The 23,544-nt window shown below is 40.9% G+C and overlaps 1 protein-coding gene across 3 annotated transcripts; it reads right to left on the bottom strand.

Moving 5' to 3' along the window:
• Positions 1 to 142: 142 nt before the first annotated feature.
• Positions 143 to 23,280, bottom strand: ASB14 (ankyrin repeat and SOCS box containing 14). 3 transcript variants are annotated; one of them, XM_045078665.1, is made up of 10 exons: positions 22,094 to 23,279; positions 21,424 to 21,553; positions 19,405 to 19,460; positions 18,828 to 18,959; positions 18,570 to 18,728; positions 15,105 to 15,367; positions 12,576 to 12,727; positions 11,570 to 12,113; positions 2,257 to 2,410; positions 143 to 1,505 (listed from the first exon to the last, which is right to left on the bottom strand). In XM_045078665.1, exons 2-10 carry the CDS (start codon positions 21,543 to 21,545, stop codon positions 1,327 to 1,329), a joined length of 1,761 nt encoding a protein of 586 aa, XP_044934600.1. In that variant the 5' UTR covers positions 21,546 to 21,553; positions 22,094 to 23,279; the 3' UTR covers positions 143 to 1,326. The 3 variants fall into 3 exon arrangements, with proteins under 3 accessions (XP_044934600.1, XP_044934594.1, XP_012908616.2); XM_045078659.1 differs by lacking the exon at positions 15,105 to 15,367 and having other exon boundaries at positions 12,576 to 12,747; positions 22,108 to 23,280; XM_013053162.2 differs by lacking the exon at positions 15,105 to 15,367 and having other exon boundaries at positions 12,576 to 12,747.
• Between the last annotated feature and the right edge of the window lie 264 nt (positions 23,281 to 23,544).

The following is a 23,544-nucleotide window of genomic DNA, read 5'->3' as shown; positions in this document are numbered from 1 at the left end:
GGAGGAGATATTTGAGAATGACACATCTAATAAAGGGTTAGTATCAAAATGGATAAAGAACTGATACAACTTAACACCGAGGAAACAAATAATCCAATTAAACAATGGGCCGGAGACACAAACAGACATTTCTCAAAAGAAGACATACAGGTGGCCAACAGACACATGAAAAGATGCTCAACATCGTTTATCAGGGAAATGCAAATCAAAACTATATTGATATTCCTCACAGCTGTCACAATGGCTAGAATCAAAAAACTCAAGTGTTGGTGAGGATGTGGAGGACAAGGAACACTTGTGCATTGTTGGGATTGCAAACTGGTGGAGAGATGGGTTAAGTAGGTGACGGGGATTAAAGAGTACACTTATGATGAGCACTGAATGATGTGTAGAATTGTTGAATCCCTATATTGCACACCTGCAGTATTACAGTGTATGTTAACTATAAGGCATTATTAAAATAAGTAAATATAACTGCTTCTATTAGTGACCCCTTCTTGGGTGTTAAAGACTGCACTAGGTTCAGTACAGAATCATAAGCCACTTGAAAGCACTTAATTTCTGTTCCAGTGATAACATTAGCCAATAGATGGTAACCCTTGGCCAGGGTTTTGTGTAAAGAAGGACCGCAAGTTTTCCATTAATGATGGCATTGCAATTGAAAGTTAGCTGAAAACACTCCACTTTGGTGCAGGCCTCTGCAAGTAAACAGACACTCAGCTGGCCTTGGGACTTTTGCACAAGAACAGCTAACTTGTAGGTCAAGTACTCGGGTCAGTATTTTATCCAGTGTAATTACTAAGATACTTTATATATGTACTTCTCTATAAAAAGAATTTGTTACCTTGAATTATTAGGGGTGGCATCTATTGTGTGGACCTGTAGAAATGTAGCTAATACATTTAATGTAAAATGAATACAGAATGGGAACTGATCTGTTTCTGCTAATTGAAGTTTTAAGGCTTGGGTTTGGTTTTTTAATTTATTTGGGGGGAGTTTTTTTTTTTTTTTTTTTTTTTGTAAACTGCCTTTCAGAATGCTCTTGAGAAGCAACTCAAGTCCCTTGTTGGGACTTGAACTCATGATCCTGAGATCAAGACCTGAGCTGGGATCAAGAGTCGGACACTTAACTGACTAAGCCACTCAGGCTCCCTGAGAAGCAGTGTTAAGGATATTAAGAAAGAATAGTAATATCAATATTAATAAAGAATGTAAACTGCATTGAGATTTTAGTTGCTAGGTAAAGTGAGAAATCATGAATCATATGTAACAAGTCAAACTTTAGACAGCTTATGGAATTATACCTTTCCATCCAGAATGGTTTGACTACCAGGTTCCTGTGAAAATCCCTTGTCCATAAAGGTCATATTCTTTGTAAAGGACATATGCTTTGAGACGGTTTGGTAACGGAAGGAAGGACATGAAGACCGGGCAGCGCAGGCGTAAGCGCCCCATACACTGTCGGATCTTCAGGCGGCACAGATGTCTGAGGGGCCGTGGGTTTGCTAAAATGAGAGAAACACACATTATCTGAAGGAAAAAGAATTGCTTTGTTTTTTTAGTGATCTTAAGGTTTAGTCAGCAAATGTGTGTTAAACGTAAGCCACCCCAATTTACATTTATGGTGTCTAAATGGAAAAGTTAATAGGGAAACAGTCCTTCTCCTTGCAGTCCTTCCTGTAGACGTGATTTCAGAACCACGCCAAGCTAAGAGTCCAAAGACTGGCATTGGCTATGGACCTGAAGTCCTTAAATCTACATGTATTAACCACTCCCCACCCCTGGCCTTGCCCTGGCCCTCAGGGTCAGGCTAAGAACTAAAAATTACCACCCTGTGGGGACACTAGATAAAAAGAAATTCCTCTTGACTGATGTGCTACTGTGAAAGAATGTGCTCTGAAGGGTGATTTGATATTCTCTTCAGGCTTTGATTTTACTTTTTCTCATCCCAGTTTTCATTGCCATCTCTTAGCTTCTAAGTTGTATCTACATATCTACAATGTTCTATACGATTAGGGGAAAGGTGTCACCTACCATATAATACGTGATTACCTAACAGAGTTTATCTACTGGGGAATGGTAATAAGTACAAATTAAGTTACAAATAGTAACTTTGTAGATAGGAATAGTATTTTCCTTGGTTTAGGGAAAGCTTTTAAGCTCTTGTAGAAAAGAATGTTCTACAAAGCAAATAAGAATGTAAATACCAAGTAGTATTTTTGGTAAGAATCTTCTATAAGAAAGAAGGATACTTACTCAAGATAAAATGGATTTCTGACCAGAGCCCCTGTTTTTGGAGCACAGCTTTCAACTTTGAACAGATTCGAACTTGATCAACATAGTCAAGCATCACTCGAACAACCTTCCCAGAGAGATGTTGCAGCCATGACAATGTTATTACTTCACAAAACTGAGGAAGAAAATTGGAGCTATGAAAGTAAATGAAAAACTTAAGTATCAATGGTGTTTAGAGCACTAAACTCACAGGAACTGAGGTCTCAAGTCCCTCATTTATAAACTAAGGCATTGAACAAGGAAATTATTTCTTAAGATTTACCCTGGGGGTGGGAGAGGCAGAGGGGAAGAGAGAGGGAATCCTTAAGCAGAATCCCCACTGAGCACAGAGTTTGATGTGGGGCTTGATCCCAGGACCTGATCTTGGATCATGACCTTAGCTAAAATCAAGAGTTGGCTGCTTAACTGACTGAGCCACCCAGGCGCCCCAAGGAAATTATTTCTTAGCTCTAAGAGTTGGAAAAATATTTACTACTATATCTTCTGACCTATGTAAGATGTAACCAGGGTGTGAAAGAGATAGTTAACTAATACCTGTTGTTCGTTTTGGTTGGCCTCATGGCTATCTGGAATAAAGATTATCTTTCCAGCTTCCTTGTACCTAGCCATGGCCACCGAAATTCTAGCCAGTGAGATGAGAGTGAAAGTGTGAGCAACCCCCAGAATGCACTTAAAGAAGAGTAAGGTGTGTGTTGCTGCTTCCTGCCTGCCTCCTGGCTGGCTGGGGTGTGGATGCAAGCTTCTCTTCTGATCATGGAGCTTTCCAGTTAGGAGGCTGTTGATCTCTGGCCTTTACTTATATGAGCAGGGAATGAGCCATCTTATTAAAGCCACTCTCATTTTGGGTTTTCTCTCATTCATCACCTACTCCTCATGCCTGAAGGTTCAGATAGTTTCTCTCTGTAGGTAATTTATACACTTCTGGCAAGGTGCCCATGTAAGAAGTCAAATAATACAAAATAAAAAGTCGGAAAATAATCAATATGATATATACCTAAATGCCATATCCTACATTAATTATAACCTAAAAGCAATATACAATGTAAAAACATATGTTACCTTTCACTTTTCAGAATTCATTCAAAGTGCTTTCTCCATTTCACTGTTTTAATTTTGTTTTGATTGTAATATGAACTCAGGTACTTCTAGTGCATCTACTATGTACTAAGCACAGATCTCTATGGTGAGGAAAGTGGTGAGCAGGAGCTTACACTGATGTATTTGTGGAGGAGACACATAATCAAAAAATGTTAAAAAGATAATTTCAGAAAGTGGTAAGTGCTATAAAAGAAATGGGCAGCATAATAAGATCATGGATGACAACTACCTTAGATAAGGTGGACAGGAGAGGAAGGGCCTCTTTGAGGAGATAACACTTGAAACCTGAAAAATGGCAGCTTTTCTGAAAGGCTGGGGTGTGCTCTAGTTGGGGGAAATAGAAGTGACCTGGTGGGGGGAAATAGGAGACTGGTGTGATGAAAGCCAGGAGGAAAATGTCTCAAGAAGGAGGTGGTTGAGTCCAAGATGGAGGAGTAGGGGACCTTAGTTTTGACTGGTCCCAAGAATTCAATTAGACAACTATCAAATAATTCTGAACACCTGTGAACTCAACCAGAGATCTAAGAAAAGAACAACAGCAACTCTACAAATAGAAAAGTGACCACTTTCTGCAAGAATGACAAGACAGAAAAACTCACCTCAGAAAAAAAAAAAAAAAAAGAACAAGAGGCAGTACTGACTGTCAGGATCCTAATCAGTATGGACAGAAGTAAGATGTTGGAACTAGAGTTGAGAAAAATGACTATAAGAATACTACCTGGGCTTGAAAAAAAGCATAGAAAACACCAGAGAATCCCTTTTTGGAGAAATAACTAAAATCTAATCATGTCGTCATGAAAATGCTATTAAAAAGATGCAATAAAAAATGGAGGCTCTAACTGCTAGGATAAATGAGACAGAAGAGAGAATTAGTGATCTAGAGGACAAAATGATGGAGAATAAAGAAGCTGAGAAAAAGATAACTACTGGATCACAAGGGGGAGAATTTGAGAGATAAGTGATACCATAAAGCAAAACAATATTAAAATAATTGGGATTCTTGAAGAAGTGGGGAAGGGTACAGAAGGTATACTGTTGCAAATTATAGCAGAGAACTTTCCTAATCTGGGGAAGGAAACAGGCATTCAAGTCCGGGACGCACAGAGAACACACCCCTCAAAATCAGTAGAAATTGGTCAAAACCCCGAAATATAAGGGTGAAACTTGCAAATCTCAGAGATAAGGAGAAAATCCTGAAAGCAGCTCAGAACAAGAGGCCTGTAACCTACAAGGCTACAAACATTAGACTGACAGCAAACCTAGCCACAGACTTGGCAGGCCAGAAAGGACTGACATGATATATTCAGGGTGATAAAGGAGAAAGATATGCAGCCAAGAATACTTGATCAGACTAGATGTCATTCAAAATAGGAGAGATAAAAAGCTTCCAGGACAAACAGAAACTAAAAGAATTTGTGATCACTCAACTTGCCCTGCAAGGAATATTAAACAGGATCCTTTAAGTGAAAAGAGAGCCCAAAAGTAACATAGACCAGAAGGGAACAAGGACAAGATACAGAAACAGAGACTTTATGAGTAATACAACAGCACTACATTCATCTTTCAATAGTTACCCCAAATATAAATGGGCTAAATGCCCCCAATCAAAAGAAACAGGGTATCAGATTGGATAAAAAAGCAAGACCCATGATCTGCTGTCTGCAGGAGACTCATTTTAGACCCAAAGACACCTCCAGATTGAAAATGAGGGCATGGAAAACCATTGATCATGCTAATGGACATCAAAAGAAACCTGGGGTAGCAATCCTTTTATCAGACAAATTAGGTTTTAAACCTTTAAACTGTAGTAAGAGATGAGGAAGGACACTATATCATAATTAAAGGGTCTGTCAAACAAGATCTGACAGTTGTAAATATTTATGCTTCTAACATGAGAGCAGCCAATTATATAAACCAATTAATAACAAAATTAAACACATTGATAATACAGTAATATCAGGGGACTTAAACACCTCACTCACTGCAGTGAACAGATCTCGAAGCAGATCATCATGAACAAGGAAACGAGAACTTTGAATGACACACAGGACCAGATGGACTTCACAGATATATTTCGAACATTCCATCCTAAAGCAACAGAATACATATTCTTCTTGAGGGCACATGGAACATTCTCCAGAATAGATCACATACTGGGTCACAAATCAGGTCTCAACTAGTACCAAAAGATTGGGATTATTTCCTGCATATTTTTGGACCACAGTGCTTTGGAACTGGAACTCAGTCACAAGAAAGAATTTGGAAAGAACTCCAGTAAAGTGTCAGGATATAAAATCAATGCACAGAAATCAGTTGCATTTCTGTACACCAACAACAGGACAGAAGAAAGAGAAATTCAGGAATCAATCCCATTTACAAATTGCACCCAAAACCATAAGATACCTAGGAATAAACCTAGCCAAAGAGGCAAAGAATCTATACTCAAAAAACTATAAAGTACTCATGAAAGAAATTGAGGAAGACACAAAGAAATGGAAAAATGTTCCATGCTCCTGGATTGGAAGAATAAATATTGTGAAAATGTCTATGCTACGTAAAGCAATCTACACATTTAATACAATTCCTATCAAAGTACCATCCATCTTTTTCAAAGAAATGGAACAAATAATCCTAAAATTTATATGGAACCAGAAAAGACCTCGAATAGCCAAAGGAATATTGAAAAAGAAAGCCAAAGTTGGTGGCATCACAACTCCGGACTTCAAGCTCTATTACAAAGCTGTCATCATCAAGACAGCATGGTACTGGCATAAAAACAGTCACATAGATCAATGGAACAGAATAGAGAGCCCAGAAATAGACCCTCAACTCTATGGTCAATTAATCTTTGACAAAGCAGGAAAGAATGTCCAATGGAAATAAATGATGTTGGGAAAATTGGACAGCCACATGCAGAAAAATGAAATTGGACAATTTCCTTACACCACACACTAAAATAGACTCAAAATGGATGAAGGACCTCCATGTGAGAAGGGAATCCATCAAAATCCTTGAGGAGAACACAGGCCCCAACCTCTTCGACCACAGCCGCAGCAGCCTTTTCCTAGGAACATGGACAAAGGCAAGGGAAGCAAGGGCAAAAATGAACTATTGGGATTTTATCAAGAATCAAAAGCTTTTGCACAGCAAAGGAAACAGTTAACAAAACCAAAAGACAACTGACAGAATGGGAGAAGATATTTGCAAACGACATATCAGATAAAGGGCTAGTGTCCAGAATCTATAAAGAACTTAGCAAACTCAACACCCAAAGAACAAATAATCCAATCAAGAAATGGGCAGAGGACATGAACAGACATTTCTGCAAAGAAGACATCCAGATGGCCAACAGACACATGAAAAAGTGCTCCATATCACTGGGCATTAGGGAAATACAAATCAAGACCACAATGAGATATCACCTCACACCAGTCAGAATGGCTAAAATTAACAAGTCAGGAAATGACAGATGCTGGCGAGGATGCGGAGAAAGGGGAACCCTCCTACACTGTTGGTGGGAATGTAAGCTGGTGCAACCACTCTGGAAAACAGCATGGAGGTTCCTCAAAATGTTGAAAATAGAGCTACCCTATGACCCAGCAATTGCACTACTGGGTATTTACCCTAAAAATACAAACATAGTGATCTGAAGGGGCACGTGCACCCGAATGTTTATAGCAGCAATGTCTACAATAGCCAAATTATGGAAAGAACTTAGATGTCCATCAACAGATGAATGGATAAAGAAGATGTGGTATATATACATAATGGAATACTATACAGCCATCAAAAGAAATGAAATCTTGCCATTTGCGACACCGTGGATGGAACTAGAGGGTATCATGCTTAGCGAAATAAGTCAATCAGAGAAAGACAACTATCATATGATCTCCCTGATATGAGGAAGTGGAGATGCAACATGGAGGGTTAAGGGGGAAGGAGAAGAATAAATGAAACAAGATGGGATTGGGAGGGAGACAAACCATAAGTGACTCTTAATCTCACAAAACAAACTGAGGGTTGCTAGAGGGAGCAGGGGGTTGGGAGAGGGGGATGGGGTTATGGACATTGGGGAGGGTATGTGCTAAGGTGAGTGCTGTGAAGTATGTAAACCTGGCGATTCACAGACCTGTACCCCTGGGGATAAAAATATATTATATGTTTATAAAAATTTAAAAAAATTATAAAAAAAAAAAGAATTTGGAAAGAGCTCAAATACAGGGATGCCTGAGTGGTTCAGTCGGTTAAGCATCTGCCGTAGGCTCAGGTCATGATTCCTTGCTCAGTGAGAAGCCTGCTTTTCCCCCTGCCTGCCATTCCCCCTGCTTGTGCACTTATGCATGCATGCTCTCTCTCTCTCTGAAAACTAAGTTAAAAAAAAAAAAGTAAAAAAAAGTATTCAAATACATAGAGACTAAAGAGCATACTACTAAAGAATGGATGGGTCAACCAGGAAATTAAGAATTAAAAAAAAATCGATGGAAACGAATGAAAATGCAAACAACTGTTCAGAACCTTTGGAATGCAGCAAAGGTGGTCCTAAGAGAGAAGTATATAGCAATACAAGCCTTTCTCAAGAAACAAGAAAGGATGCAGCACCTGGGTGGCTCAGTTGTTGAGCATCTGCCTTTGGCTCAGGTCATGATCCCAGGGTCCTGGGATCGAGCCCCACATCGGCTCCCTGTTTGGCAGGAAGCCTGCTTCTCCTCTCCTACTCTCCCTGCATTTGTTCCCTCTCTCACTGTGTCTCTTTCTATCAAATAAATACATAAAATCTTAAAAGAAAAAAAGAAAGTTCTCTAATATATAAACTAATCCTACACCTAAAGGAACTGGACATAGAACAGCATATAAAGCCTAAACCCAGCAGGAGAAGATAATTCATAAAGATTAGAGCAGAAATCGGGGTACCTGCGTGGCTCATTGGGGTCTCTGCTTATTCTTATTCCTTGCTTGGTATGGGTCTTTTTTGGGGTTTTCTATTTCTTCCTGTCTTCAGCTCGGGTCACCATCCCAGGGTCCTGGGATTGAGCCCTGCATTGGGCTCTCTGCTTGACAGAGAGCCTGACTACTCCCCCCTGCCTCCACCTGCCTCTCTGCCTACTTGTGATCTCTGTCAAATAAATAAATAAAATCTTAAAAAAAAAAAGATTAGAGCAGAAATCAGTGAAATAGAAACCAAAAGAATAGTAGAGCAGATCAACAAAACTAGGAGCTGGTTCCTTGAAGAATTAGTAAGGTTGACAAACCTCTGGACAGAGTTACCAAAAAGAAAAGAGGAGATACCCCAAATAAATAGAATCATAAATGAAAGAGGAGAGATCACATCCAACACTGAAGAAATATAATGATAAGAACATATTATGAGCAATTTTATGCCATCAAATTAGGCAATCTGGAAAAAAATCAATGCATTCCTAGAGACATATAAGCTACCAAAACTGAAACAGGAAGAAATAGAAAACCCCAAAAAAGACCCATACCAAGCAAGGAAATTGAAGCAGTAATCAAAAACCTCCCAACAAACAAGAGCCCAGGGCAGATGGCTTCCCAGGGGGGAATTCTACCAAAAATTAAATAAGAATTAATACCTATTCTCCTGAAGCTGATTAAAAAAAAAAAATGGAAGGAAAACATCCTAACTCTTCCTATGACAGCGGTATTACCTTGATCTCAAAACCAGACAAAGACCCCACCACAAAGGAGAATTACAGACCAATATCCCTGATGAACATGGATGCAAAAATTCTCACCAAGATACTAGCCAATAGGATCCAACAATTCATTAAAAGGATTATTCACTACAACCAAGTAGGATTTATTCCTGGGCTGCAAGGGTGGTTCAACATCTGCAAATCAATGTGACACACTACATTAGTAAAAGCAAGCACAAGAATCAGATATCTCAATAGATGCAGAAAAAGCATTTGACAAAGCACAACATCCTTTCTTGACTAAAACTCTTCACAATGCAGGGATAGAGGGAACATAACTCAATATCATAAAAGCCATCTACGAAAAGCCCACAGTGAATATCATTCTCAGAGGAAAAAAACAAAGCTTTCTCCCAAAGGTCAGGAACATGGCAGGGATGTCCACTGTCACCACTGTTGTTCAATGTCGTATTAGAAGTCCTAGCCTCAGCAATCTGACAAGAAGAAACAAAAGGCATCTGAATTGGCAAAGAAGAAGTCAAACTGTCACTCTTTGCAGATGATATGATACTCTATGTGGAAAACCTAAAAGACTGCATCCCAAATTCCTAGAACTCATACAGGAATTTAGCATAGTGGCAGGATATAAAAAATCAATGCACAGAAATCAGTTGCATTCCTGTATACTAACAGTGAGACAGAAGAAAGAGAAATTAAGGAGTCAATACCATTTATAATCACACCAAAATGATAAGATACCTAGGAATAAACCTAACCAAAGAGGCAAAGGATCTGTGCTCAGAAAACTATAGAATACTCATGGAAGAAACCCAGGAATACACAAGGAAATGGAAAAACATTCCATGCTCAGGGCTTAGAAGAACAAATATCTGTTAAAAGATCTATGCTACCTAGAGCAATATATATATTCAAAGCAATCCCTATCAAAATACCATCAACTTGGGGCGCCTGGGTAGCTCAGTGGGTTAAAGCCTCAGCCTTCGGCTCAGGTCATGATCCCAGGGTCCTGGGATCGAGCCCCGCATGGGGCTCTCCGCTCTGTGGGGAGCCTGCTTCCGCCTCTCTCTCTCTGCCTCTCTGCCTGCTTGTGATCTCTCTCTGTCAAATAGATAAAATCTTTAAAAAAAAAAAAAACCATCAACTTTTTTGACAGAGCTGGAACAAATAATCCTAAAATTTATATGGAACCAGAAAAGGAAATAGCAAAAGGAATGTAGAAAAAGACAACTAAAGTTGGTGGCATTACAATTCCAGACTTCAGGCTCTATTACAAAACTATAATCATCAAGACAGAATGGTACTGGCACAAAAATAGACACAGAGATCAATGGAACAGAATAGAGAAACCAGAAATGGTCAGCTAATCTTTGGCAAAGCAGGAAAGAATATCCAATGGAAAAAAAAGACAGTCTCTTCGACAAATGGTGTTGGGAAAATTGGACAGCCACATGCAGAAGAATGAAACTGGACCACAAAAATACACTCAAATGGATGAAAGACCTAAATCTAAGAAGGAAGCCATCAAAATCCTACAGAACATAGGTAGCAACCTCTGTGAACTTGGCCACAGCAAGTTCTTGCCAGACACATGTCTAATGGCAAGGGAAAGAAAGGCAAAAATGAACCAATTTGAACTTCATCAAGATAATAAGCTTTTTCACAGCAAAGTAAACAGTTGACAAAACCAAAAAAACCTACAGAACAGAAGAAGAAATTTACAAATGTCTTATCAGATAAAGGGCTAATATCCAAAATCTATAAAGAACTGATCAAACTCAACACCCTAAAAACAAATAATCTAAGCAAGAAATGGGCAGAAGACATGGACAGACATTTCTCCAAAGACAACATCCATTTGGCCAACAGACACATGAAAAAATGCTCAACATCACTCAGCATCAGGGAAATACAAATCAAACCCACAATGAGAGGGGTGCCTAGGTGGCTCAGTCAGTTAAGCATCAGCTTTTGGCTCATGTTGTGATCTCAGGGCCCTGGGACTGAGCCCCATGTCTGTCTCCCAGCTCAGTGGGGAATCTGCTTCTCTCTCTGCCCCTCCCCCTACTTGTGCTCTCTCTCCCAAATAAATAAATATTTTTTTAAAAAAAAGGTGATCAAAGAGACCTATATAATCAAATTTTAGAGCCAAAAGAGAGAGCGAAGAACAGAGGGGTTTGGATTTCATACCCCAGGAACATTTTAGCTAGGTTGCTCACCACTTCAAAAAAAAAAGTGTAATTAGTTTATTAGACTGCATTCATTCTTTAAAACATTACTCAGATGCTATGCTACTTCATTTATGAAATTCCCCCAGGTAAAGTTAAATCACTTTTCCCTCTGAATGGTTTCTGTACCTTTTACATCTACTATCATATCCCCTTTACATGTATTTATCATATGGAAATCTTTTCAACTATGAGCTTCTGGAGAGAACAGATAGAGCCTTATCTGTTGCTGTAGTTCAGGGCCACCAATAGTGACTATATAAGTTGTGCACTTACCATAGTATCTTTGATAACTGTAGATGTCCAGCCTTCAAAAGTATAGCAAGGATGAACTTTGTCTCCATGAGGACAATCAAAGCATCGCTCTGTGTCATACCCATAATTCAGTAGCATCCTGAGCATGACTTCATCTTTCAGCGTGTACTGCAGTGCTGATGGGAAATGTAAAGGGTTGACTTTGCAGAAATAATTGACATTGGCCCCATGCCGGAGCAGCAGACTTATCAGCTCATAGTTGCCCATCCGCAGGGCTATCTGGAGGCAGTTAACTGGGTCTTGATTAGGCAGAGCTCCAGCACTCAGAAGCAGCTTAACTGAAGAGAGGTCACCATTTGATACAGCAAAATATAAAGCTGACTTCCTGTGGTCATCATAGTGTTTGCGAATTCTCTGATCCAGCATGAAATTTACATCAAATCCCTCCTGGATGAGGAGTTCCAGGCATTCGGGGTGGGCTCCTGCTGCTGCACAGTGCACGGGACTGATGCCACTCTGTTTAATGGCGGCAAGATCCGTCACTGGAACCAAAATCTTTAGGACTCTGAGAAAGAGTTTCAAAGTGCATTTAAAAAATTGTTTTGCTAAGATGCAGCATTAACCTGTTTACAATGGTTTTATACCAGTACCGGATGGTATTAGTATCAGGTGACATTAGGACCCCCCAGCCAAAAAGTGCATAATTCCTGCAGCCAAAAGCTCAGAAACTTAATAAAGTTAAATGAAACTACTGTCTTTATATAAAACTCAGAATTACTCTAGTCACTGAAACCTGGGGTTCCCCATATAAAGACCTGATAATAAAGTAGTTTTATGTCCCTTTTGTGGCTAGAGGATACCTGTCTTTACCACTTTCTCATTGATTAAGAGTTTCCTACCTTTAGAAGGGATGTTGGAATTACAGGATCAGAGATTAAGTAATACAAAGTTCCCAGAAGCTTCTCCAGAACCTCCCTCCCCCCATAGTTCTTACTATTTCTATCGGCAGTAACATAATTGAACTTACAACAAATGGCCTCTGTCAGCTGCCACATGAATGGGCAGGTGGCCTGAATTCTTAGGGATGTTGGCATCAGCTCCATGCTCTAGTAGAAGAGTCACCGAGTCTGGATTTCCTCCACTAGCAGCTTCAAGTAAGATGGAAGAAGATTCCGAGGCCTGCCCAAGAGCGTTAGCTCCTAAAAGGAAAAAGAGTCTTGTTGTGCAAAAAGTCTTTTTCCAATGTATTGCTTATGCATTCTGAATATATCAGCACAGCCAGAAAGTAGTTAGAAAGGAGCCACTTTAGCAAAGCACTATGAATCAAAGAAATAAAAATGTACCTCCTGCTCTTAGCCAGTTTATAATGTACCTGGGGAAGGAAGAAGTGGTACAAACAGTCTCTGACTTATGAGTAGGTTGGCTTTCAGAGGAATTTTATAAGGTGTTTATTTGGAACTTGAAAATTCCAGGAGAATTAATTTTATAAAGGGTGATTTTATTTCCAGACCTGCCCATAAAAGCCCACTTACCCCATATATATAGGGTGGTACCCCAACCCTGTTGGATTGTAGCACCAGGCCATCTGTTGATGTCATGGTGGAAAATGACATTTGTTCTGTGGTGGGATGTTCATAGAAAGACACACCATAGTTGTTTGTAGTTGAAGTTGGGGACTTAAGAGTTAAAAGGATACATTGTGGTGCCCATAGGACGCTGAATGTCATGTGATGGTGTGGATGGTAAGAGTACAAGCAGGCAAAATGTCCTCTAAAAGTTCTTAGTTCCAGACTTTGAGGGGGAATTGGATGGTGAAGGAAGGAGAAAGATGTTCCAGTTGCAGAAGGCCTCTCAGTAAAATGGGTTTTGAAGAAAGAGTAGTCTTTGAATGGACAAAGAGCAAGGGGAGAATCCTCCTGGGGACATTCACAGAGGATGTGGTTTTAAATTAGAAGAGACTCCACAGTCATCAGAACATGGTAGCTGCCAAGAACCCCATTCCTAGAATGCACAAAGAAAGGTCTAATAAGCCTCCATGGAAAGAGTGTTGACTATGGACAGGTTCCTTTATGTGCATCATTTCTAAACTTCACATCAACCCTAATAAGGAGATGCCAGTATTTCCACTTTAAAGATGAAAAAACTGAGGTTCATGGAGGTTAAGTGACTTCTTCAAAGATGCACAGCTGGTAAGCAAGGTAGTCGGGATTCACAAGCAGATGGGACAGACCCAGGGCCCGTTTTTGTGGTGCCATGTTGCCACCCTAGTAACGCAGGGTGGTAAAGTACTGGGACTCAGCATGAGACAGATGTGGGTTCCAATCTTGGCTCTGCCATTTCCTCGCTGTGTCGATTTGTGCAAATTACTTCATAAGGGAGTTACCTCAGGGAAATACCTCACTGAGGTCAACGGATGCTGGTTTCTTTTAAGAGTTAAGGTCTTAAAATCTGGCGCCTCTCCTCTTTATATTTTAATCAGTGATCTACACAAAAGATGGCTCCTTTTTGTGTAGATGAAGGATCCAGTGTTTTCATGACTTTAGACATCTCTGATATTGCTCGTTTAAAACGTCTTACTTACAATGTCTTATGGCCACTGATCAAAAACTACAACAGCTTCCCCTATATGATGGGAGAGTTCCAGGTAAGTCTAAAAAAGCAGAAAGTTGTTCTTTAAAAAAAGAGCCCCTGTAGTCTAGAATATTGGAGAGCAGGACCATATATTGTTGAAGAAAGAAATAAGGCTTCTGGACACAAACAGGAAGGAGAATAAAGAAGGTAAATCTAATATTGGGACTTTATTAAATCTTGGTAAAGATTTGCATCTTTGGCAAAAAGTTCTTAATCCTACATTGCTTCGCCAATGGGGGTCTCCTCAAAGACAACAAATGCCAAAGTTTTCTGAGTCAAGGTCTCTGCCAGTTTAACTAGGATCTCGAATTGGCAGCAGGGGAAGGTATATATAAAGGGAAGTCCTCCAACTGGTATCATCCCTAGTCCTGTTCCTTAAGTGTAGAATGAGGACAGTGCCTACTTCATAGGACTTTGGAAGGTCATATGAAGAACCATAGGTAGCTTAACAGCTCATACTTAGAAAGTACTCAATAAATCTAAGTTGCCTTCCCCTTATCTCAGTTGTGGTTATTACTGGAGAGAGAACTAGGACCCAGAGAGAAGCCACCAGGAAACAATTCCTAACAACAGAAACATCTGATAACACACTGGACTGCCCGTGTAGAGACAACATGTAGAGGGTGATGTGGGGTCTGTGACCCTAGAAAAGAACAACACATAAAAAATTAAACAAAAAAACCCAGCAGGGTTGGGGAACATTATGTAAAAGAGTAACCTGCATCCTAGTAATCTTACGGAAATTACTTCACATCACAGGACAGATATTCAATCTCTATTTTAGGCTTTTTAGTAGCCAGTATTAACACATGCTTTCATCAAATATTTATGTTAGGCTTAAGTAAAATGTTAACTTTTATTATGCTGAAGCTCTCCATGAAAAGGACGACACTTGCATCATGTTACCCCTTGGGGGTGTGCTGACCGTATAGAAAATCTTGCCTTTCTGCAGTAACATTTCCATGATTTCAGTGTGTCCACTTTGGGCAGCAAGAGCGAGAGGAGTGAATCCATAGGAGCTCTGTGGGTCAGGGTGTGCCCCTGAAACCAACATCAGCTTCACTATGTCCTGCCTGCCCAGTTTGGCTGCTTCGTGGAGAGCTGTCCTCTCGTTGGTACAACGCAGATTCACGTCTGCCCCATAGCTGATGAGCAAGGCGGCCATCTCATAGGAGTTGTGTAGGACAGCTGGGAAATTAGAGGTGAAATAGGCATCACGTTCACCAGGAAATTATGGCCAGAGTATCTTATTAGCCCAGTGTCGCTCAGGCTTTGTAAGGAGCTCTTCCACCTACTCCCATATGCAAGCATTTCATGTTTAGGAAACAGATTGTAAAATGTGGCTTATATCCAATAATATTAATAGTGTTTTACATCGATAATCTATGGGGTTTTCTGTAAGCCATGAACAATTATTGCCTGCTCATGTGACTAATAAACATAAACATACATGATTTTCATTTATCATTTCTTCCCTCAAGAAAATGGGATCTTAAGTACCCAATACAGTCCTAGAAATGTTTTTAAGTGCTTTAAGTGAAAAAACCAGCAATAATTAGGAAATTATTTTTTTACTTTTTTTAGGGAGGGGTAGCATGCAAATGAACAGAGGGGCAGAGCTCAGCACATAGCCTGTCTTGGGGCTCAATCTCATGACCCCAAGATCATGACCTGAGCTGAAATCAAGTCATTGCTTACCCACTGAGTGACCCAGATGCCCCAGGAAATTATTATTATTATTATTATTTTTAAAGATTTTATTTATTTATTTGACAGAGAGAGATCACAAGTAGGCAGAGACGCAGGCAGAAAGAGAGAGAGGAGGAAGCAGGCTCCCTGCTAAGCAGAGAGCCTGATGCAGGACTCAATCCCAGGACCCTGAGATCATGACCTGAGCCACCCAGGTGCCCCAGGAAATTATTTTTAATCATATGTTTTGTTAAAATCTTCTAGGGGCACCTGGGTGGCCCAGGGGGTTAAGCCTCTGCCTTTGTGTCAGGTCATGGTCTCAGGGTCCTGGGATTGAGTCCCGCATCAGGCTCTCTGCTCAGCGGGGAACCTGCTTCCCCCTTCTCTCTGCCGGCATCTCTGCCTACTTGTGAACTCTCTCTGTCAAATAAATGAATAAAATATTTAAAAAAATTTTTTTCTAACTGGCTTTTCTGCATTTATGCTGTTACCATTCACATTTGGATGATAATCTTCTAGTCCTTCAAGATTCTAAAACAATGTATCCATTTCCCAGGGCATCTGGGTGGCACAGTTAAGTGACTGACTCCTGGTTTCTGCTCAGGTGTGATCTCAGGGTCTGGGAATCAAGCCCCACATCTTGATCCATGTTCAGCTTGGAGTCTGCTTGAACTTCCCTCTCTCCCTCTGCTCCTCTCACTCATACGTGTGCTCTCTCCCTCTCTCTCAAATAAAGCTTAAAAAAAAAAAAAAATGTATCCATCTCCCTATCCAATTGCTGGTTATTGGTACCCACTGTGTGTGAGGAAGCTTGCTGGGTGCCAGATGTTGAATCTGTGAACTTTGTTCATAACCATTTATAAATATGCCCTGGAAAGTGCTTCAGGACTAGAAATACAGAGTGCCAAGGGCTTTGGGTCTTTCTTAACTTATTGAGCTGACATTAGTGTGCACTTTCATTCTGGAAACTCATGTCCTCTGTTTAAGGAAATGATTTTCTCGACTTACTCATTGATGATATAGGACCTCCATCTTGTCTGTTCTCTTTCTAGCATTTCTGAGATTCACATGTTGCTCCTCTCTTTTTCTTTCCTATTTTCATTTCTTATCTTCTGGAACTTTTCCTAAATTTTATCTCCTAGCATTTGTTTTTAGTTTTATACTTCTCCTCCCATTTTTAATTTTCAAGGGCATTTTTGTTGTTTTGTTCTTTTGGAATGTCCTATTATTCCATTACCTTTCACTAATTTCTCTAACTTCATCATAATTTCCCCCTACATTTTACTTTCCCTAGTCTTGTCTCCTCCAAGTTGCTTATCTCGAAGATTTTGCTCAGATAATCCTTATCAGTCTGCTTGTGATTGGAGAGTTGGGGGCTAAAACGTTGACTGGGAATCCTAAACATTGGGAGTGGCTCTTGGGCTGTGTTCCTGTGTGTTGATCTGCCTGGGAGCCCTCAATTATAATTTCTTTCTTTCTTCTTGGGTATATCAAATTCCCCAGAGAAGCCTCCTCTTGAAGGGTAGAGTTCTGGCTGCCAGCTTTCTAGAATCCTGGTGAAAGAAAGGGCTGGGAGGTCTCAGCCTGTGTTTAATTTCTCCAGTGTTTCAATCTGGTGCCCCCACCATTACCAAGTATCCTCCCAGTCCAGAGAGCCTCTGTTTAAACCACCCAGAGAAAAAACCTCCAGAATTCAGGTGAGGTGAAGCAGGGATCTGTAGCTCTGGCTGCTTGATCCTTAATAGTGTTCCAGCAGTCCTGCTAGGTTAGCTGCCCGTCCTGCGTCGGGGCTCCAGGAGGTAACTATTGCCAACAACTTCCGGGGCTTTTGATATAACTGTATCGCTTTCCCCAAGAGCAAGTTAAGATTCGGCTTTCTTGTCACTGACTATTCATCCACCTGCCCTCCAGGTTTTCACAAACTATGCTGCTCTTGTCTCCTCTCCTGTTCTCTCTCTTTTGTATCTTACCTCTTTAAAGCAATTTCTTTACTATAATTTTAGTGAAGACTCAAGAGGGAGCAAAATCAGCCATTGGCATTCAATCTGACATCAGCTGCCTCTTCCTACTCGGTTCACCTCTTGTGTTTCTTACCCTGAATTCACTGGTGAAGGTACTGTGCAGAATGATCAGCTCATCCATATGGAGTTTGCCTCGGGCCACCCTGTGGGCCAGTCTACAGAAAGCTTCCTGAGGGTCAGGAACCCACGTCTGGTCAGCTGGGACCAGAATGCCAGCCCTGCAACCATGCATGAAAAGCTCCCCTTCCATTTGCAAGGACATGGAAGGAACTAGAGAGAACTATGCTAAGTGAAATCAAAAAGACAAGTACCATATGATTTCATGCATACATGGAATTTAAAAAACAAAACGAGCAAAGTTGGGGGGAAGGAGAGAGAAAGAGGCAAATGAAGAAATGGACTCTTCACTATAGAGAACACACAGATGGTGACGGGGTGGGGGTAGGGGGGGGGGGGGCATCCCCAGGTGATGGGGATTAAGGAGGGCTCTTGTTGTATGAGCACCGGGTGATGTATGGAGGTGTTGAATCACTGTATTGTTCAGGTGAAACTAATATAACACTGTATATTGAATGGAATTAAAATAAAAACTAAAAAAAATTTTTTTGACTTTGAAACCTGTGGGCATGGAGGACACTCAGAATTACAGACTGTTTTCCGGAGACAAGGTATTAATTTACCTGTAAGAAGAGGAGAAATGCCTTCAGAATTCTTGGCATTCGGATTGCAGCCATTGAGAAGAAGAAAATGGGCATTTTCTAAGAGGCAAGTGCTGACAGCCAAGAAAAGTGGCGTTTCACCATTGTGGGTGGTTTGCTCCCACACGCTGGGTTTTGAAGCTGAAATAAATCCATTACACCATTACACAGGTGAACATACAAAATAAGGTTTACATATATTTCTCAGAAGCATCAGGAAGAGTTATAATGGGAGTTTACCTTTCAGGGTTATTTGCAAAATGTTCTTATTTAACTGCACTGCGGCCCTGTGCAGAGGAAGCCAGCCTGTCCCGTCCGCTTCCTCAAAAGCAGAATGGTGCTTGGTCAAGTGTGACAACGCATCTTCCTTACCTATTAGCAAGTCAAAAGGGGAACAGATTCACATTTGGCACAAACACCTGAGGCAGCCCGTGCTGCTTCTGAATTCCTCCCTCCAGGTTAGTGCCCAAGCCGACAGAGTTCCAGCCCCAGCCTGATGAGAGACGCATTAGAAGGGCAGGAGACTAAGAAGCAGTAAGACCTTCTGCCTAGTGTTCCCTATCCCCCGTGGCCTGTGGCCGCCCCCTTGGGCTGTCATATACAAACAGCTCAGTCCGCCCAGGAGCCCAGCAGCGCTTTGCTAAGTTGTGCTGTGGTATTTTCTCGCAGGCTCTGGAGAATCAGCGGTGGGCCCCACAGGGTGGAGCATCTGGGAGAACATGCTTCGGGGCTTCGTGAGCTTGGCGGGGGAGTGCCGCCGGTGTCAGCCTCACATGGTACCAGGAGTTGGAGAGGATAGAATAGGAAGAGTACTTAACTGCCTCAATTGTTTCAATTATCTTCTTGTAGTCAGCACTCAAGAAGGAATGGAGGCTGCGTAGAAAACAAATATATATGTAAGACCCAAAGTGAGGGAAAAGCAAAGGCATCTGACAGAAACACAAAGGGTAAGGGCAACTGATTTTAGCCGAGGATGAACTCTTCGATGAGGCAGTTACTGACACTGCATGGAAATAGTGCCAAAATATAGTTTGACCCGTCTTCCAGGGGAACCGCTCTCCCGTGACTGTCTTCCTTGGTGGTGGGGGGTGGGGGCGGTGAGGGGGGCCGCGGCATTATCCTACCTGTCTTAAGTAGCCTTTCCTCATTCCTTGAAGTGACTGACCAAGTCAGCAAGCCTTCCTACCTACCACATAGCTCTTGCAAGTCTAATGACTGAAATTTTAAACTATAGTTAATTTTAATTTTTCTGAAACATTTCAGTCATCAAAATCTTATGCCTTTCAACCTAAAATCATGACTGAATTACTGAACATAAAAATTTTTCATCACAAGGTTAATAGAACAGATAATCTAAGAAGCCCAATCTCTCTTTTTTTTTTTTTTAAAGATTTTATTTATTTATTTGTCAGAGACAGAAGGAGAGAGAGCGAGCGAGCACAGGCAGACAGAGAGGCAGGCAGAGGCAGAGGGAGAAGCAGGCTCCCTGCCGAGCAAGGAGCCCGATATGGGACTCGATCCCAGGACCCTGGCTGGGATCATGACCTGAGCCGAAGGCAGCTGCTTAACCAACTGAGCCACCCAGGCGTCCCAGAAGCCCAATTTCTTTACAAAACTTTATTGAAAGATGACTTTAAAGAATATTCCTAAATGTAACACAAACATGTAGGAATAGTGCAGTAAAAGAGCACAAACTCTGAAGCCAGACTGCCTGCCTCTCTCACTTTCTAGCGCTGGGACCTTGGGCAACACTCAACTTGTCTCCTCATCTCTACATGGGGATAATAGGACTTAACACATAGAGCAGTAACAAGAATTAGAATTTAAATGAGTCACTATTTATGAAATGCTTAAAATAGTGTGGCACGAAGTGATCAGTCCATGAGTTTGTTACTTTAAAAAGGGGGGGGTTGCCTGGGTGGCTCAGTGGGTTGAGGCCTCTGTCTTTGGCTCAGGTCATGATCCCAGGGTTCTGGGATCAAGTCCCGCATCAGGCTCTCTGCTCAGCGGGGAACCTGCTTCCCTTCCTCTCTCTCTGCCTACTTGTGATCTCTGTCAAATAAATAAAAATCTTAAAGACAACCACAACAGTTTTAGTGACTTCGACATCCCTATATTTAATTATAAAATCTCTTGGAGTTAAAACACATTCATCCAGTTTTATGTCCAGCCGGCAAACAGAGGTCACCATCCCCAGCAAACAGGGTTTATCACCCCTGAAAAATAATAGTAACTACTGGGGGGTTAGGCCGCAGGTCAGCCAGAGAGTCTGAGCAAGTGTGCCTGGCTGTGCTCAGTCCACAGCCAGGGCGATCCTTTTACACCACAGAAGGTCTTTTCCTGGTGCTGTCATCGCAGAGCTCTGAATACGCACCCTTCAGAGCTCTGAATACGCACCCTTCAGAAACGGTTAGTCTTTTCTAGGTTTACATAATTCCTCCTTTTGATTTGAATAATGACTGGACCTAACCCCACCTCCCCACTGAGGCTGAGGATAATTTTCTATGTGTATTGGTTGGATTTATGCATTCCCTTTGAATCTCCAAACACCAGATGCATTAGAGTTCTCTAGTCTTTCTTATCCTTGTGCATTTCTTCACATTTGCAGCCAGAGCTGCTGCTAACCTCCTTCAACTGTTTACTCCCCAATTACATTCTGATTTATTTCCAAATTTCCCTGTCTGGCTGGTGAGACATTAAGTCTCCTAGATAATTTAAGTGACAGTTCCTTGGGTTTTGACCTTCTCTCCTGTTTTTATCACAACACTAGAGCTGTGCTAACAACAAGTCTCCACTATTGAATACTCACACTACATTGCCAATGAAATACAGTTACCTCTCATCTGCCGATGCCTGCTGTGTAGTCCTCGGCCTGTGAATGTCCTGTAAACTCTGCTGGATGATGAGCTGGGTATCAAAGTCCTCATCTGTGTCTTCATCACTCGTGGAATTATCCATGTGGAACGCTGACAGATTTAAAGGCAGAATGAATTGAAAATATTTTTCCAGTTGTGTAAAGACTTAAATACTTAAAATGACAAATGAAATTCAGAAACCTACAAAATTGATAGGATTGGGAAAGAAAATGCAAAATTTAGGGAAAAATTCGTTAAATTTTTTCCCCATAAATTTAAAACAGTTTTCTGAACAGCCACAAATTCAACATACATTAGAAGTTTCCAGGAGCAGCCATTTACTTCAAGCCTATTCAGGAAAAACAACCTTTCATATAAAAAATTAGGTCAGTGCCATTTGACTATGAAAATAATATTTTAGTCTTGGCTTAGGAGTTTTTTCTCAGTCATTGTAGCACCCACCCCAAAGAACATCTTTATACTGAAAATAACAGTAAATACTAAAAACAAAGTTATAGAAATATATGTCCTCTCAAAAAACAACTTGTACCAGAATATTGGTAGTTAAAAATAATGTATTTTATTAGGTAATATCTCAGTGGTTTTAAAAGCACATTTCTGTTTTAGCATAGAATAGGTTTGATCACATACCAAAGACTTTTTACCTTCTGGTATATCCTTCAGGAGAGCATGGAAGTTCTCACTGTCAAAGATTAGCACATCAGAATTTTCATTTATATTTAGGCTCTCCGCTCCCCTGTAGTGACCATTCCATTAATAGCTTTACTATAAATACCCGATCATAAGACAGTCTGGCACACTCTCCTTGTTTTTTTTTTTTACATGTGGTTTAGCTGTCTTTGGAAACATGATCTCTTTTCTTCACTGCTGTATTCATCAAATTTAAAGGACTAAACATTTTATTCCTGGTATAAAATGCTTTTGCAAGGGATGGGCTGTGTGAAGGGATAAGACTGAAAATTACAGCCACTGCAGACCAGCATCCGTTTTCCACTGGAGAGGCCATTTTTCTCAGACCGATTTATCAGAGCGTCTCTCCTACCTATCCTGAGTCACAGCGGAGCCCCACCTGCATTTCCTCCATGTTAGAGAGCTGCAGCCTAAAGTGTCCTGAGACTCCCAAGAAAGGAATTAATTCCATACAAGATGATAAAATTTCGACTGTAGTTTTGTTTTGTTGAAATGTTTTAAAATTGTTAATCTATACCATTATCAATATATGCTAAATAATCTTAACTATTAAACATAACAAAGAGACACTTGGCATTGCCAATCAAACATGAAAGCAATGCCCAGCAGTGTGTAGGCCCATCCCCAGCCATCTTACTACCTTTGCACGCAGACTTCACTGTCTGAGTTAACTTGCCTCCACACGGGGATACGGTGAGCAGTGGAGCTAATGCTATAAAAGCGTGAATGTAAGGGGTTTAGGTCTGGGATTGTTTTGATATTTTCCTTATTTAGAATCCCCTCTGGTAGGTGAGTGGAAAGTCAACTATTACTGAAGCTGAAAACATGACTTAACACTTGTGAAAACATATTTTCTGATACTAAGTTTTATGCAGTTAGTCTCCCCAAATCTGTTTTTCACCTACATAGAAAATAAATAGAAGTTCCAAAGGTTTCTCAGATGCTTCAAAGAAACATTTCCTTCAGGTTTTCTAGATGAGCTGTATTCCAGTCAAGCAAGAGTGGTACATCAGGGAGGAGGGCTGTGAAAAGACCATTTAAAAGAAAGACACATGGGGTGCCTGGGTGGCCCAGCCTGTTATGTATCCAACTCCTGATCTCAGCTCAGGTCTTGATCTCAGGGTTGTGAGTTCAAGCATTGGGTTGGACTCCACACTGGGCATAGAGCCTACTTCAAAAAAAAAAAAAAAAAATGAGGGGCGCCTGGGTGGCTCAGTGGGTTAAGCCGCTGCCTTCGGCTCAGGTCATGATCTAAGGGTCCTGGGATCGAGTCCCGCATCGGGCTCTCTGCTCGGCAGGGAGCCTGCTTCCTTCTCTCTCTCTCTGCCTGCCTCTCAGTGTACTTGTAATTTCTCTCTGTCAAATAAATAAATAAAATCTTTAAAAAAAAA

Source organism: Mustela putorius, unplaced genomic scaffold, assembly GCF_011764305.1.
Source record: "Mustela putorius furo isolate JIRA1106 unplaced genomic scaffold, ASM1176430v1.1 tig00000095_pilon_pilon_pilon, whole genome shotgun sequence".
Lineage (NCBI taxonomy): Eukaryota > Metazoa > Chordata > Mammalia > Carnivora > Mustelidae > Mustela > Mustela putorius.
This window is presented reverse-complemented; position numbering and strand designations above follow the sequence as displayed.

Coding starts and splice junctions, on each gene's coding strand:
- ASB14 (XM_045078665.1), bottom strand. CDS start 21,545: ATGGATAATTCCACGAGTGATGAAGACACAGATGAGGACTTTGATACC. Junction 18,729..18,827: donor TTTGCAAATAACCCTGAAAG/GTAAACTCCCAT, acceptor GATTTATTTCAG/CTTCAAAACCCAGCGTGTGG. Junction 1,506..2,256: donor AGAAATCCATTTTATCTTGA/GTAAGTATCCTT, acceptor CTCTCATTTTAG/CAAACCCACGGCCCCTCAGA.